Below are 17,505 nucleotides of genomic sequence, written 5' to 3' on the forward strand. Positions count from 1 at the left end.
ATATTAAAATGAATCCCCTGCAAACCCAAAATATCTTGAATACTTCTAATGGCACAAGGGTGATCCAGTCCCACTTCTAGTTTTAGTTAAGCTGAGAGGATGTAGTCATTAATATAGCACAAAAGAGAAAAAACAGGAAGACTGTAGAATTCTTACGGTCATAGCTGTTTTTCTATAATTACAATTAAATTTTAGTTTGAAGAAGGTTTAAACATTTCAGCCGAGAAGAATCATAAATGTTCTGCTGTAAATGCTGAAATACACTATCTTTTTCCTCTGAAATGTGGCATAATTTTCTACAGATACACCTGGCGCTGCATGCACAAGCAAGATGATCAGCAGGTTCTTACTCTGGCCTTGACACATGCAAATACAGTTGCTTCCAGAAACTTCAAGACAGGGATTTCAATTTCAGGATATATGCAACTGAGGTTTTTCACAATGCTAACCTTTACAAAAGCACTGTTTATGGGAAGCATGCCGAGTTTCAAACTCTCCCTTTCCCAGGATAGTATGTTTTTATTCCAGTTATTTTCTTGTGGCTTCTCTGATTTCCAGCTGTCTGTTTCAGCATTAAGAAATTTTCATTTTGGAAACAAATTTGTCTGAACTCTAAAATTTGATGTCCTGACATCCATAACCCGGTTTTGTCCTTATAGAATTCCTGTACATGTAGGATTTAAACAAGGTATAGAATTGGTACTTCCTTTCTGCCCACAGTTTTCATCAGTACCATAAAGCCTCTTTAAGTAGTTTGGCTGTGCTAAGTAGAAATCAGTGAGAGGCATCACAAGTTCATTCAATCAAGCCCACACAATCTGGATACAACTTTTCATCCTGAAATACTCCCTTTCTTGTCACTACTAGAAGAAAATTGATTGCTTTTTCCCAAGTGAAACTATTTCCAACAGCGCTAGAACCCAGGCTGTCATGTTACACAAATGCTAAGTCAGAGTTTCAGAGGCTCTGAAAAAGTCACCTGGAATTAAAAGCAAACAAACCAAAACCCCCAAACAAATCATATAAGCACATATCACAGAAGAATCCAGAAGTGCTGTTTTAATGACATAAAGATGATTAAACAGTAAGATTTTTAGCTGATCCTGTAAAGATCATGTATGAAGAATACCTTCAAGAAATGTCAAGTCTTTACTCAAATTTCAGACCAGAGCAGCAGGAAACATAGTATATTTAAGAAGACTTGTAGTGAGCAAAAAAATGTTATGTCTTCAGTTCTACGTTGTAAAGATAATGAAATCCTGTAACAATCTACACAATGGAGGAATAGCATTCAAATAAGAATTTCTTTTTTTTTCCCCTTAAAGGAACAAACTCCTCTTAGGTGATATAGGAAGATCCAAAAGATGCTTATTTTGCAAAGACAATCCTTCAAACATATTATAAACCTGCTCAGACATCTTACAAAGACAGTTACAGTTTTTCTCATTATTTATACTAAACAAAGGAAAATTTGACTTATTCAGAATGCAGTAACCATGAAGCTGCTAACAGCTCCCAGCCCAATACAGCTGATTGGCATCTAAAATCAGCATCAGCTGATCTAAAAAGCAGCAGAGAAGGTATTCACTGAAGCTCTGAAAAGAAAGGACACCAAACATGACCTCCTCATTACAGGCACAAGGTTAAAGGGAAAAGTTTAATGGATCCCACAACAACATACATTTGCATTAAAACCAAGATAAAAGACATTCACAGATGTTAAAATCAGACAAAGAAATGTCACAGTTCATTTTGGCCTGGACAAAATTGGCCACAAGACTTCACCACAAGACCCTGTAACAAAAACACTATGAAAAAAAATCCATAACTTTCCTCTGGGATACATTGAATATTTCAGAAAAATCCTCAAGATATGGGGAGAGAGGAAAGGAGAGAGAGAAAAGTTTCTTCTTCCTTGTAAATACCAAAAGGGACTCCTGGATTGATTCAATATTAACAGTCACATACTGTGGCTACCCCTCCCATTCATAACTTGATAAAATTTCAAATGTGTCTATAAAATTTGCTGACAATGTTACCTTATCTTTTTGAAGTCCAACGCAAATAAAGGCAAGATTTTAAAATTTAAAATTTACTGAAACAATGAAAAAAGTTCTACAGACTTTCAGTTTGCAAAGAATTAACTGTAGCTTAACATGAGGTCAATTTTATTGAGTTTTGTAATGAATGGGAATTAGCCCCTTAAGACAGAATGACTATCTAAATGGTGTTTTGAACTAGCTGAACAACCCTGTTTTAAACTGCATTTCAGATAAATTACAGCAATGATGTTGCACATGACAAAGGCATGAAAAGACATTTTCTTGAGGGAGGGATGGATGAGAAAGCAAAAAGAAAGGACAAGAGATATAAGGGTAATGAAAAAAGAGAAAGTAAAATATACTAAGCTACATGGCATAAGAGGCATGTGAGAAGTTGAATAATGATGCTAAAAGGCAACACTAGAAAAGAATTGCTACAATCTACTAAGTAGTATAGGATGAACTAAAAGAAGGTTTATGAAAATTACATTTCCTAGCATATTAAAAAGTTTATAACTAAAAATGGCACCAAGTGAAACTGTGAACACTTTTCCAACGGGATTGAGGATACTGTGGCGGTGGCATGAATACATCTACATCAGTTAGCTGTTGACAAACACTTTGCCTTATGAAGAGAGGTAACTTTATAAAATACGCTCCTTTTCAAACACCTGGAATTCACCTGATTAATTAGAATGTGCTCTAGGAAGTGAGTTACCAGGAAAAAAAAATACAGAACTATACACATTAAAAATCTGCAGTCCAAAGACACTTTCTGCAAAATCTGCATGCTGAACACTCAAAACTTGATTTGTAAGATAAAAACAGTTACATTATTCTTTTCATGAAACCTATTTCTAGTATCATTGTAAGAACTTTATTCTGAATACAATTGCAATAAGACTCATATCAGATTCAAACCATTTTTCCCCTGCAAAACACGTCCCAAGTTGTTTCAAAGTGCAAGAAATGCAAGAAAATGATGATTTCAGAAAGAAAAAAAAAATGCAGAAAAACATTGTAGAGAAATTATAAACCTGACTTTTAAATCAAGGCATTGCTGATCTGTGGCAACTACTAGAATCACATCAAAAGTCATTAAAACCTTTACACATTACTAAAGCATTCTATTTATAACTACATATAATACAGACTACAAGCAAAAAGTAATTCAGAAACATTTTGGAAAGCATACAGGTACTGCTTATTGTTCTGAAGACTTTTAAGTAAATTACTTTCTGCACATAAAAATGTGTAAATTTAAAATTTATCCTACTGAGACTAGACCTGAGTTCCATCAGAAAGTTTTTAGCATTTCCTATCACGAACATAAGGGTTTCATCTGAAAGCTTCAGATTAAACTGAGAACAAAGATATCATAATTTCATGGCTAACTCCAGATACCTATATTAGAAATGGAAATTTTGCCTCTTTTGAACCTCAAAAAGGGACAGAGACAATGTTCTTATTTCCAGGACTAAGAGAAATCCCTAACAAGGAGGCTAATATTTTACAAAGATGTAAAACACATCACAAATTATAATGAAGGCTTTTTAGAGTTAATAGAATCAGGTTAGTAGATAGAAAACAGGCATAGCACAAGAAATTAACAATACAGACAACACCTCTTTACAGGTGCACATAAAATAGCTGTACATTCACAAAGATGGTTTCTACATAATTTCTTACCAGATCAGCTGCGTAAGAAAATATTTTAATCTTGAATTCATTATACACTTGGAAATGGATTTATACATCATCCTGCATACAGCTGTAAACTTTTCCTCTGGCTTTTGATTTGTCTATTTTAAAACACGACAACTCTATAAACATGACTATATAAGAAACTTAAATTCTTTAAATGCTAAATTAAAAATTAACCAATTAGTAATACTGATTTCACAGTGTGAAATGATCTACTTCAGTCTGAAACCAAAGAAGCCAAAGTGAAAGTATCAAAAAGAAAAACAATCTTATTTAAAAGAAGAGACAATCTTATTTTAGAAGAGACAATCAGTTAAATATCAAACCTACAAACTATTCTAAATTATTTCCTGTCCATATTACTCATTTCAAAATGCCAGCTAATTGTTCAGGTTTCTTCTTTCTGCGTATAATGGACTCTAGAGACAATGATATATGAATTCTCCTATAGACCAAACTCTTTTCTAAGTCTGTTGTCACAAAATCTCAGGTATGGAACCTCCTCAATTGACTTGTATTTACAGTGTTAAAGAGGTAGATGGTACTTCGCAACTGTGTTTTACTAACACCATGTCAAAACATGCTTGGGAAAAACCCATTTCACTTCAAATTAAATATACAGAAAAATCTGAGGGCTTGCACACTTAGTGTTTCCCATCCTTCCAACTACACTATTTACAGTAGTGGCAGTCCTTTATACAGACACACCCAAACCAGGTAAAATTATACATACAACAGTTATATTTCATGGATAAATTACCATATAAAACTAATGCAGCTGACGTACATCTTAAAACCACTTAGGTGTTGCCAGATTAAGTACTTGTACTGAAGTAAATAAATAATTTCAGGTACATTTGTAGCAAGATTTCTGATAATGACAAGTCCTTAGACTACTTTATTTCTCACCATATAAGCAAGCATATAAACTATCAAATGTTTGCATTTAATTTCTAACGGCAGAAGTAGAAAATCTACAAGAACTCAAGCGTAAAAATATAATGAAATTAATATTAAAACAATCTTACCTTTATTAGGTTTGGATGACTTGTTCTTGTTAGGTTTAAAACAAGAGCCTCTTGATTTATCTTCTCTGTCCTTAATAAATTTCTGCACATCATCCAAAGAAAGCTTTTGAAGGACAACTACAGGCTTAGCTCCTTTATTTAGATCTTCAACTAGCCCAATCTTCTCTACTTTGTCCTTATGTTCACCTCTAAATTCAGTTTTCCTTGACTCCTGAGTAACATTCCCATCTTTATCACGCTTGATTTTTGGAATGACAAAATGTTTTAATGCGCCAGATCTTCCCCCCAACAAGTAACTGGGAAACTCTGCTTTATTGTCACCATGTGCTTTATTACTATCTACTTTACTCTTATTACCATCTGTCCTTCGTTCATCCTTGCTGTTTGGTGACTTAAAACCAGGTTTATCAGGTCTTGATTTGCTAGAATCCCCTTTACCTTCCTGTTTAATACGAGGGCTGTCAGGTCTTGATTTCTGATCCCCAGAAGAAAACCTTGAATCACCAGACTCATGCCTATATTTCCTTTCAAATTTCTCAGGTTTTGAACCATCAGATTTAATACCATGCTTAGAATCATGTTCATTTTTGTTTGAGGATCTCAAATATTCAGGCCTTCTAATCTTGGATGGATCTCCTCTGTATCTCTCTGACTCCCCCCTGTCCTCAGATCTTTGTTTAAGGCTATCATGGTCACGCCTTGGTGTATCAGAAACTGAGCGCCCATCAGGCCTCGGTTTTGTTGGATCAGGCCGACTTTCAGGTTTCATCCTCGAAGGATCAGATTTCACATCTAGTTTGTGCCTAGATATTTCAATTTTCTTGTCTGACAAAGGTTTACTGGAGTCCCTCCGATTATCATGTTTGTGTTTTGGTGTTTCAGGCCTCCCTTCACTCTTCTGTTTTGGTGTTTCAGGTCTGCCTTCACTCTTCTGTTTCGGTGTTTCTGGCCTCTGTCGTATTTCCTGTTTGCCATTATTTTGTTTTCCCTCATTTTGTTTCATCTCCATTTGCCTGCTCTCATTTTGTTTCGATTCTGTCTGTCTGCTCTCATTTTGTTTCATTTCCATTTGTCTGCTTTCATGTTTTACTTCTAACTGCTTGCTTTCATTGTATTTACTTTCCAACCGTCTGCTCTCATTTTGCTGGAACTCCATTTGTCTGTTTTCATTTTGCTGGGTATCTGTCTTTTGACTTTCAAAGTCTGACTTTTTTCTAAAAATTTCTGGATGGTTTTCAGGTTTAAACTTAAGAACTCCAACGGTGTCTTCCTGGGGAACGCACACAAACCCATCATTATACTGCTTAATTTCTTCAGGTTTTTTGATGGTGTCCAAATCCTGAGTTACTGCTGCCTGAGAGTCTGCTCTTCCTGCTTGCTGCAGATCAATACTAACCATCAATGCTGGCCTTGCCCCATTTCCTGCAGAACCTGTCTCCTGAGAAGCTGCTCTATTTCCTCCAGTAGCGGCTCCAGCCTCTGGTGGCTTGTTTTCTTGTTTTCGCTTCTTCAGAGGCTTATCTGCAAGTTAAAAGAGAAAAAAAATCACAAATTATATATAAAAACTGATAAATGTCCAAAGAATGTCCATTCCCTTCCACTCCCACAATTAATCCTTCTCAGCATGGATGTGCATACAGAAGAAAATCAACAGAATTTAAAAGCAAGAATAGGACTTCTCTAATATTTTTTCATGTATTCAGACTATCATTCATTATCAGTCTCCCATAAATGCCAGTTAATTGTTAAAAAAGCCCTCCCTCAAAACATATGAAATCAAAGGCCCTGTGTAATTCCCAAGAGAACCACCTAATATAGCAGCTGTAATACATAAGGACCAAAAAAACCCACCCCATTTAAAAGAAACCGCAAACTACTCAATTACACTTGAAGCAGAAGTCTGAAAAGTCAAAGCTAAGGTGCAGCTCCACAACTAGTTTTTGAGGAATATTACTATACAAAATACCTTCTGCAGATTCAACCTGCTTTATTACAAATGTACTAAGCAAGGATCTGCAGTGATTACAACAGAGCTTTTCCCTACTTGGTTCAGCGGACCAGCTGGACTTCATACATATTTTAGTCAGGGAACACACAAAGCATGAACAAAACTAACAAAGTAACATTTCCACGACTCCATGCTTCTCTTTGAAGCAAAGCAGTACACCAAGGGTTGGAGTCTATACCTTAACACATGCATATTAGGTGGGGGGGGCCACTACACACTTAAATCTTGAGTAACTTTCCCTTTGCAATCATAATGCCTTTTTACAGATGAAAGAAAAAGTATAGTGATAATTCTCTGTCAAGAACCTGACTCTGCCATAAGCCTTTCAGTTTACTCTAAAAAATCATTAGGAGCAGAATACAGAAAAATTCAATCAACCACACACCTTGTAATTTGGTAGAATGCATAGAAATGAAAAGCACATAGAAATAACCAAACGAGTATATTCTACCCATATAAAACTACAACCCATTTATATGACCAACACAGAACCCTAAATAAAAATAATTTCTGTCATGAAAACTAGATGCCCTACCTGCACTAAGGCTTACATTTTCATTTCTCAACTGTTACTCCAAAATAACTCCACTGTCATTCACCCCCCCAAAAAATTACTTTCTTTGTAATCAGGGAGTATGACTTTAAGTTTTAAGGAATTACTAAACATAGATCTATTGTCAAAATAGACCACAAATGCAAACTAAGAAAAATACCATACTTTGTGCCTAGGTTCATGGTGCCTTATCACCAGATGAAATGAAACAGCTCTCCTACTCAGAGCAGGTGAATGAACAGTAAGAAGGATGCAACCAAGAAATAGGTAAATAAATGTCAATGAAAAAACTCACACAGTCCTCTGGAATTGTAAACCAGAATGACAACATATAAATTCTAATTTCTTGTAAATTTTTAGGAAATTCTTATTTAGAAATACTTTGAAGGATCACTTCCAAAATTAACGTTAGGCCACAATAACAAGGTAGTAACATGGTTAATTCCAGTGATGTGAACAGGTGTTTTTCCCCATCATTTTTATCCTCAGATCTATCTGGATATCTCTAACTTTCTAAAATTTAAAAATTTTGTACAAGATTCAATGGCTGGAAGACAGTAAAGATAGATACAATAAACTGCATGCAGAAACTGATCAACTGCAAATAAAGAACTTTGGAAAGCTCAATAGAAGCCTGTAGGAATGAATGCCAACTTTATGATAGACACATGAGCCAAAATAAATTTTCCAAGTCAAAGATGAGGGATGGACATTTTTGCTTTTTCTGTGCTACAGCAACTGCTGGATTCACATGAGGACCTACATAGATGAATTTTTCTTCACTATGGATTAGAACAAATATATATACATCCACAGACATCATCACCTTACTTCTCAATAAAAAACTCTTTAAACTTTGAAATCTAAGTTCAGAAACTTGCATTCTTATGAGAAGGTTGGTTGGCCTTGTCATTTTAGTCCAGAAATGCCAGGCACACTGAAAAAGTCCTGTAAGGCTCTGATGGTGGATCTAACAGTAGTCTTTAAGACATGACTGTTATTCATTATCTGCCCCATTTCTCTAACTGAAGTTATCATCTGTAGCAGAGGGGAACACACTTTCATGTTTCCACAACTCTATTTCATTGTCTAATGCATCACCACAAGGTACTAGTGAAGGTGGTTTGCATTAACCTACCAGGCTGAATGATTCTGTTTTAAGCAAGACAATGCTTTCCATTTTTATGCCTATTATAGGAGCAGATGGCCACAAGCTGTGATGCCTTAAACAGCTGTAGCTGTTTTTCAGAGCAACCAAAACTCACCTTTCAGAGCCCTCATGCTGAAGGCACCAAGAACAAACAATCAAAACAATTCAAGTAGGGCCTTTTTCTTGCTTGGACTTCTGCAAGTGACCAGGCTCAACATGCTGCTCTTCTTCATTATCCAAAATGTCAAATTGTAAGTTGAGAACACATAAGTAGATGATCACATCACAACTTGGCATACATATTCCCTCTAAATACATAGCTCTTCTGATGCACATTCTTCATTTCTCTTGACATTACAATACAGATGTTTTAGTAACTTGACATCTTGCCTGAGAAGAAAGGGACACTTTCATAGTTTTATTTTCTTAGATGGCAAGGTGATTGCAGACAGAGTTACAGATCACTCACAGATTTCTTCTTACTTCCAGTGCATCTTGAAAGTGAGCCTCAAAACTAGACTCAATCATTACTGCTTTTCCTCTATGAGAATTCTCGATTTAGGACAAAAAAGGCTGTCCTGAGTATATGAAAATGTCCAGTTGAACTAGGGCAAAAAAGGTAGGATGAATACATACTACCACTGCCTTCATAAAGCATAATAAAAAAACCCCACTGAATAAATACAAAAACTTTTTAAGTTGCCATAATAGCTGCAAAAATTTGAAAGCTGAAACATACCATTGGGTTTTGAGGGTTTTATAAAATCTTGAACTCACTTTCAGCTATACAAGAATTAGAATCAGCGAGGGGAGAAGAGAGTAGTGAACCTCTTAAAACAGATGTCTTCAGATTCTTCTCTTTTACAGTCAAATATATGCAAGTTTGCATATAGCTGCTTCATTAAGTCGTAAGTCCCAAAACGAGCAGGTGAACTTTTACAATATCCATTGAAATATACTTCATATCCTTCAAGGCATCAGTATTCAAGCTTCATTCACTTAATTCCACAGACAGTAGTATTTTTTCTTCTAATATGGGAATCAGGACTTCACTGAAAGATCAGACTAATGTCTTTCTTTGAAATCCTACAGATCTAGATCTAAAGCTTGTTGCAGTTCCATATATGTTGTTCACAATTTCTTTAGTCCTATAAAGTGTGATCAGGATGTTTTTGCTTCTGTCTTTGCAACAGTTTTCATAGTCAAAGGAATATGTATTAAGTTATAGAAGAGCTTCCTGACCATATTAATGATTAGGTATTCAAGTTTGTTGTTTTCAAATTCTTTTCAAAACCATTATTCACTCCTCCACCTTTCTCTGAGGTTGTAGATATATTCAAAATATACCTACATTTTTTCCAATTCCTTTAACAAATCTATGGTAGTTCAGAGAACAGTTACTCTATGTATGAATCCTTTTGACTTGGCAAATTCATAAGAATATCCTCTTCACCTTGCAACATGCTCACTAAAAGGCAGTACCTTGGAACTCAAAGCAAGATCATAAACTACATTATAGTAAAAAATAGTAGAGTTGTTCTATCAAATGAAATTATTCACTGTGGCACAAGATAAAAAACATTACTGGAACCACAAGCTTTACATGAGAAAAAGATTAGCTGGATTTCCCAGTGGTAATCTCCCACCAATCATCTTATGAACAATATTCCTGGAGACAGGTTATGGCCTTCACCTTTGGAAATGTCTGCGCATCAAAGTCGTGAGTACTTTAAGATTTAGAAATTAATTAATTAATTATTGTGGAACCTTTGTGCAAAAAACCACATTGCACTGGAATAACCACAGACATCTTGAGGTACATTTCTCCTGAAATTACAAGGCAACTGTACTTTGAAGAACATTCATCCTGAAAACAGATATTCTTGGAAGCTGAGAAAGTGTTAGAAGCAGCAGGTGGATGAGGAGAGCTGTATTATGAATGCATATTTATTCTTTTACTCACCCTGGAATCTTTCCAAAGCAACAGTCAAGATACAATTAGTGCTGAAACTCTCTCCGTTACTGCTTCCTGGCAAGCCTGATAATTGCCTTAAATCCTTGAAAAAACTCTTTAAACAACTGAGTATGGATGATACTCAGTTCTAGAACTACTTGGCTTAGCAAATTGAAATGGGCCTTTTGTAAGTATCTATGAAAAGGTAATAAGTTTAAATAATAATCATGAACATGGTTGCTAAGCTTCCTTTCAGCAGAATAGTAACACTTCCCTCTATTAATATTGTTTGGTATACTTATAAATAGACATAACAGATGAATTTTTTCCTACCTCGTTTACACCTTGCAAGGGACTCAGGGGGAGATTTTATATTCAAAATGGTTAAATGTGAATGTTCGCCTCTTCAGAGACACAAAAAAGATTGATCCTCTAATGTTGAATTCTAGACGAACCATTTAAATGGTAATTGAAGTATAAATTTCCTTTTTGTAGAGGATAACCTTTAAGAGTTTTACATCTTTAAACCTCTAACTCTTCTAATCTCTCATACTAGAGATTACTGGGGCATGCTCCCACTCATTTGAAATAGCACTTATTTAATCATATCACTAATTAACGAATTTAGCTCAAATATACTAGTCCTAAGTGGTTATTACCACTATATTGTCAAACCTTCTATTTTTTAACAACATCAGAGGTACGTCAGAAAGAAACCAGTTATAAGCTTATCTTATCTAAGATAGCAATCAAGATTAGAAATTTTCAACAAATGCCCAAATAACAAATATATGTCTACTGTCAACTCTTTCCCTTTCTTAGTTATTTTTCACAGATCTCTTCAAAGTCTAAGTGCCCTGTCCCCCCAGTCAACAGTGCTCTGTAGACCACAAGAATCTAATCTGCATACAAGGAATCTTTAAAATTACTTCAATGGTACCATTGGATGACCTATCCGTAGAGGGAGAGTAAATATCTGCTCTTTTCTTCTCCTTCATGTATGCACACCATTGAAAAACCGTAAGAGTTTGCTCTCATCATCTCCCCTCAAAGTCTTATGCCAACTGAAAAAAAAGAATTGAACAACCAAAGAGAACCCCTCCCATGAGTAGAAGAGATTTCCACACTATCTCCTCCCCTTGAAGGAGAGATTCAGCCAACACAGGGCAAAGATTTTATTCTCACTGCTTCCTCCTTTACAGAAGAAATCAAGAAGGAGAGTCATAAACCTTGTATAGGAAGCTTTATAGAATGGTACGTAATTCCAAAGTCTCTGAAGAGACCAGAAGACTGTCAGCTGCTGCAGTTCAAAGAAAGGGACTTGCAAGACTCAGAATAGAAACATCTGCTAATCTTTAGCAACCTGTAAAAAAATTCTTCATCAAACTTCTCGTCATTGTCCAAAAAAGTCCCATCAGAATGGATGTCTAAACTCACTCAGTTCAAAACACAAAAATACTATAGCAATCCCTGAGATGCCTTAAGGTGTAGTGGACTTTATAAAATTAAGATTCTGAGGTTTTGCCTGTTTTCTTAAATACAGCAATAACACCATCATCATATTGTCTTATGAGTTTTTCTACTTAAGGATGTCTGGTTACTCACTATTCTCTGTCAATTATAGTAATACAAAGGAAATACTACACCAGGAAATAACCAAAATTGAACTGCAGAAAAGTATAATCAAGTATCTACATTTGTTTAGAGACTGGAAACTGTAACTTAAGCTCCCTAAATTTAATATTGCTTTCACAAACCATACGACTTTAATTTACTTGAGAGATAGATCTTTCAGCATAAACACTGAGTTTTATCCATGTGATTTTGTCCGAAATTACAGTTTTTTAAACTCAAAATATCTAAGCAAAACCTGAAGTACACTTAGTTTGAAATACTCAGTGCAGCAACTAATTCCACAAGAAAAATTCAACACATTGATGTGAGACTTAATGAAAACTACTTAAGTATCACAGCTAACATATCCAATTAGATTTTAATTAATTTGTATAGACAGAAAACTTTAGAAATAAGCAGTGACTTTCCCTTCTCCCTTCCAGCTGTGGATTTTGTTTTGCCTTGCACTCAAAAATATCATAAATTAACTAGATCAGTAACATTTATATTCCATGACAATGAAAAAAAATTTGTGTCCTCTTAGGTTGATGTCAGCATGAATTTAGTGACTGTGAACTACAGAAATGCTGGGATTAAGCTCTTAATAGGGTTTATTAACTATTCATGCCATTGCTTTATCCAGATTTAAATCCATTAGAAAGAAATTACTGTCCCAGAATGTAAGTCATTACTGGGTTAAGGGTATCATAAATTCTCTCATCACAGGACCAATCAAGGGTATATATTACATGCAATTGATACTGAATTTTCTATTCTTAGTTTACAGTGCAGACTGAAACAAAGAATGTTTCTTGCAAAGCTGCTAAAGTTTTAGTTATTTTCTACACCTTACAAGAGCAGTTTTCTGTACTACACTACATAAATCACAACCTGAGATAAATAGGAGAATTTTGATTCATGTTACATATGAGCACAAGTAAAAATCCTACCTTTTTTAAAAAAAAGTTTTTCATTTTTAAAGTATTTTAATCTTTATAAAACTGTAAAAGTAACTTTACACAGATCGGTGTAAACATTGCAACATTTCATTGCAATTCCTCTAATAGAACAGGGATTTCTTCCCCTTACTTTTCGTAAAACATGTCTCAACACAAACAAAAAATCTGTCTTTTACAGGACCCACAGGCTGCAAACATGATTTTTCTTGGAAGGGCTATATAAGGTGCCAGTTTCATCCACTACATCACACTACAAAATGCAGACCTAATGAAAGCTTGTTTCACAAAACACGATACTTAAGTCTCACATTCTACTACACAGACACTCAGTTATTTATCTTTCACACTCTATCTCTTCACCTTCTGGTATTAATGACTGTAATCTGCAAGATTACTATACAAATTACTACTCGTAACTCCATTTTTAAGGAAATAAGCCCCCTACAACATATTTTTTGAAATGAATGAATTATACTGGTTATAATTACACATTCTGTCATTTAATTAATTTGCTATATAGGATTAGACATAAACTTTTCAGTCTTAATGGTATTCTTGTATTAGTTTTCTCTTTAGGTAATTTTATGGGGGAGATGGGTAATGGGGAGAAAAGGATAGGAGCTGGGTAAGAACTTAAAAGGTAAGAGAAAAAGGTTACTTACCTATAACTGTAGTTTTGAGAGTTTTGCTCCGGCAGATTCACACTCTTGGGATGTGTGTCTCTGCTGCTAAGGGCTTGGAACGAACCAAAAAAAGAAGGGCCCCACAGCAGGCATCCAAATGCCCCCTAACTGATCCAATTATTGGAAATAAAGTTATTACAGCTTCATTTCTTCCTAATTCAAAGAATCCACAGTAAGATTCCAAAGAAGTGGGTAAAATGGATCCTCAAGGGTAAAATATATAGGGAAAAACACAAATATACAAGTCGGTTTGTCTCATTAAAAGAATTCTAATGCTTTCAAGTTTAAAAAAAAATATTAGCCTCCCAATGAAATGGTTAATGATTTCATTACTCTTCTCACAAATGCCAGAAAACAGTGCCTTTTACAAGCAGAACTCCTCAATCTGTTAAGACAGCTGCATTATACAAAAGTATCTTTGAAGAAGACTAAAACCTAACCACATAATTCTGTGTATGGAAGAGCTCAGAAAGCTCAGAATAAAATGTAGCAAATCTGAATAAAACAAAAAAAGATAAACCAATTTGCAAGAGAATATCTGAAAAAGATGGGTTGCTTTCTGGGATTTTATGTAATTTTCGAGGATATTTTCCCTTTTCCTATTGCTAAAAGACTCCAAGCTCCTTTTAGCATTACTATGTTAAACATTTTTGCTTCTCAGTATTTGGAGATTTTAGAAAAGCATGAAAGATCTTGATGTATAAACTTTGTATGTGAAAAGTAATTCTGTAGCAGGTCTAAATCTTGAAAAAGAAGAACTTAATGTAATGTTCTAGGAAAGGTTAGTCTAAAAGTGATGGACTAACTTTGAACTACTTAACTACACACAAAAATAAGCCACTTGTACCTGAACAATGGCAAAGCACAAGTTAATGCAAAGAACTGAGGTTACCAAAATGAAATTTCTCCCTTCCCATTCTCATCTTACAAAAGGAAAAAAGACGCCTGAGAAAAACAGAAATTCCTGGGACAATTCCTAAAACTTAATAGGATTTCCTGTAGTTTCTTGGAGTAGTCAACTTGAGAATGTGAACAAAGCACAATTTCATTTAAGGGAACAAAATTGGTTCAGAATATAGACCTCTACTTGTTTCAAAAGGCTCCAACAGCACCATGTAGTACAGAAAGTGCGACTACCGGCCGTAGTTAGAAAAGAAGAAAGAGTGAATTAAGTTTCACTATCTTTCTGAAGAATTATATCATCAAAATATCACAATGTAACTAAAACAGAGGATGGTTTGCCTGCCAATGCTGTGAAAAAAGTCAGTCTACCTCTCTAATATCCCTTTGGAATCACTTTTTCCAACTCAGATAATCTGAGTCTTGATAAATAATAGCTTGATCTATCTGTAATACTACACATTCTTCCAAAAGAGAAGATATGATCTAGTATTGATTAACATCTTGTATCTGATGAGGGTATAGAGACCATTGTGAGGGGAGCAATGGGAACTGAAGACCTGAGTTATGTCATGTTCCATGCACTATTTAGCAGTACTGAAGATATTAAATGCAAGAAATGTATTAGAACATAACTCTTGGTGTCAAATGCCTCGATCTTTTAAAATCTCACTAACAGATACAGAATAATTACTTGTTGAATTAATCAATACAGAGACTTTCTTGGCAGATAAAGTAGAAAGAGGAGACAAACTCCTGCCCTCCCACACAGAGGACAAGGATGAAACCAGCTTGCTAAACTTCACACCTCTCTATCATGATAAATGAAGAGGATACATTCCACTTGGAATCCAAGAGCCAAGTAGCCCAAAAGGATAGAATTGTAAAAACATAGCTGCAAAAAAACTCAGATATGAAGAAGGAAGTCTATATAATAAAATCACTCCTTACACATATCTGACACACTCTAGCCCAAATCTGCACTAGTGATTTTTGCATTAAAGATATCTTTTCCATAAAGCAAAAGCACGAAAATCAGATTTCAGAAAAGTAAGCTGCTTTTCAAAGACGAAGGCACTTTTGCAAAACATTGTGTTAATTCCTCTTCTGAAACACAGACTACTTTGCACTTTGAGAGACTTTGTTTAGTGGAACCTAAATATTTTAACAGCTTTATTAGAAACAAGGATTTATTACAGAAAATACTATAATTACCACAAGGCTCCGATTCCCATTTCCCACCAGTACCAAATATAATAAAAGGATCTCAGCATTAAAAAAGAAACACAGACCTTAGCATTGCCTTAGCCAAGTTGTATAATTTTTAGCAAGAATGTCCCCACCACTATCTCTGCTGCTTCTCTGAAATAAACTCCTCCACTGGTTATAAGCTTCAGAAGAACATGTCCTATCCGACCAAACCCTTACAGTTAAAAAGAAAACCTTTGAAAATCTATGATGGATTAGAGAACTATGGAGATTTTGTCTGAAATAAAGGACAGAAGAGACCACTAATCTACTATCCAAACTTTTGAGTACCATTTTACTGAAAGTAATTCATAGACACTGGTGTAAATATACACAGAAAACACAGTATGGCTGTAATATGCATTCCCATGCCTCTGTTACAAAAGCAGCAAAGACGCTTTCATGCAGGTTTTAGCATGTGCTAGCATTTTGAGTAAGTTATCAGAAGGGATGCTTGCTATTGTAAAGCATCAGCTGGCAGTCTGCATTCCCACTCTAATTAGACTGAGCACTTGCTGCACCCACGCTCTCCTCCTGACATAATGTGATCTTAAGTTACAGTACACGTACGAAAAGGTACAAATGCCAGGCTTTTATATAAATATACTATGCAGCTTTGCAGAAATGAATGACATATTTGGAAGTTATTGAATATGTTTCTAACAGACTTATTCTTATAGGAACAATAGAGGATGCTTCCTCCTGCAGCCTCACAAAACCAAACAGCTCTAACTAGAAAATCCCAGAGTGTATCAGCTTCTAGACATAGCACAAATTTAGAAGCAATGGCAAAAACATTACCAAAAAAATAAGAACTGTGTTTCTCCAAGGTAACATTTTCAGAAAATCTGTTCTAAGACTGCTAAAAATCTTTCTAATAAATACTATGCAGTCATGGCTAAAATCTCAAGAGCCAGATTGAAAACGTGAAAAGCAGTGCTGTCTATCATAGGGGCAACTTAGCACAACTGAATAAATAATGGTAATTTGTCCCAGTATACAGCAGCAACTCTTGTACCTGATTTATAGCAAATGTAGGAATTCAGGAAGATCTGAGACCTACCAGAGGATGCAGGTAAGAGGAAACCATAAGGTCAGAATTTGTATTTGGGAAAATTGTTATTGCCGAGTGGTAAACAGGAAAGGTTACAGCATAAAAATCACTTCTTTCTCCAAAATAATCAAATAAAGACTCTCACCATGGATGTGTAATTACTGTAAACAAACTTTACAACTAATGCACAACATTTCCTGAAAGCCACAACAAAACAGAAAGTGTGTTTTCAGTCTTGATCAAAGTGTTTGAAACCTGTTGTGCATTTTTTCAGTTGCTTCTCAAGTAAAATGTCGTAGAGATTCTATTTCAAGTGTGCAGACATAAATGTAGCTTTTGAATTATTAGACCACAAACTACAAGCTCTCCAACAATAAATTTAAAATTAATGGAAGAGATTTAAGCATATAAACAAATTCCCCATGTCATTAAATTACAATTCAAGACAGTAGAGTCGAATAGAGATCTCTTTTGAGGTGAGCACACTTTTTCTCCTTATATTCATAAATAGTTTTTCCTAAAAAGATTTTATTTAGTTACCAAATAAGAAACATCTTAGAAGTTAAACCTTTTAGTACTGCAACCATGTTTAGAAACAGACACACACA

The 17,505-nt window shown here is 35.0% G+C and overlaps 1 protein-coding gene across 4 annotated transcripts in view; it reads right to left on the minus strand.

Annotated features, from left to right (window-relative positions):
• Positions 1–17,505, minus strand: part of NIPBL (NIPBL cohesin loading factor) — a 139,575-nt gene that overhangs the window by 50,842 nt on the left and 71,228 nt on the right. For 3 of the 4 annotated variants that reach the window (XM_014875485.2, XM_014875482.2, XM_014875484.2), the window contains one exon: positions 4,775–6,295. The exons of the other annotated variant lie outside the window; for it this stretch is intronic. In XM_014875485.2, the coding sequence (XP_014730971.1) occupies positions 4,775–6,295 (1,521 nt within the window). The remainder of the gene's footprint in view (positions 1–4,774; positions 6,296–17,505) is intronic. 4 annotated transcript variants of the gene reach the window in all.

Source organism: Sturnus vulgaris, chromosome Z, assembly GCF_052056855.1.
Source record: "Sturnus vulgaris isolate bStuVul1 chromosome Z, bStuVul1.hap1, whole genome shotgun sequence".
NCBI classification, from domain to species: Eukaryota; Metazoa; Chordata; class Aves; order Passeriformes; family Sturnidae; genus Sturnus; species Sturnus vulgaris.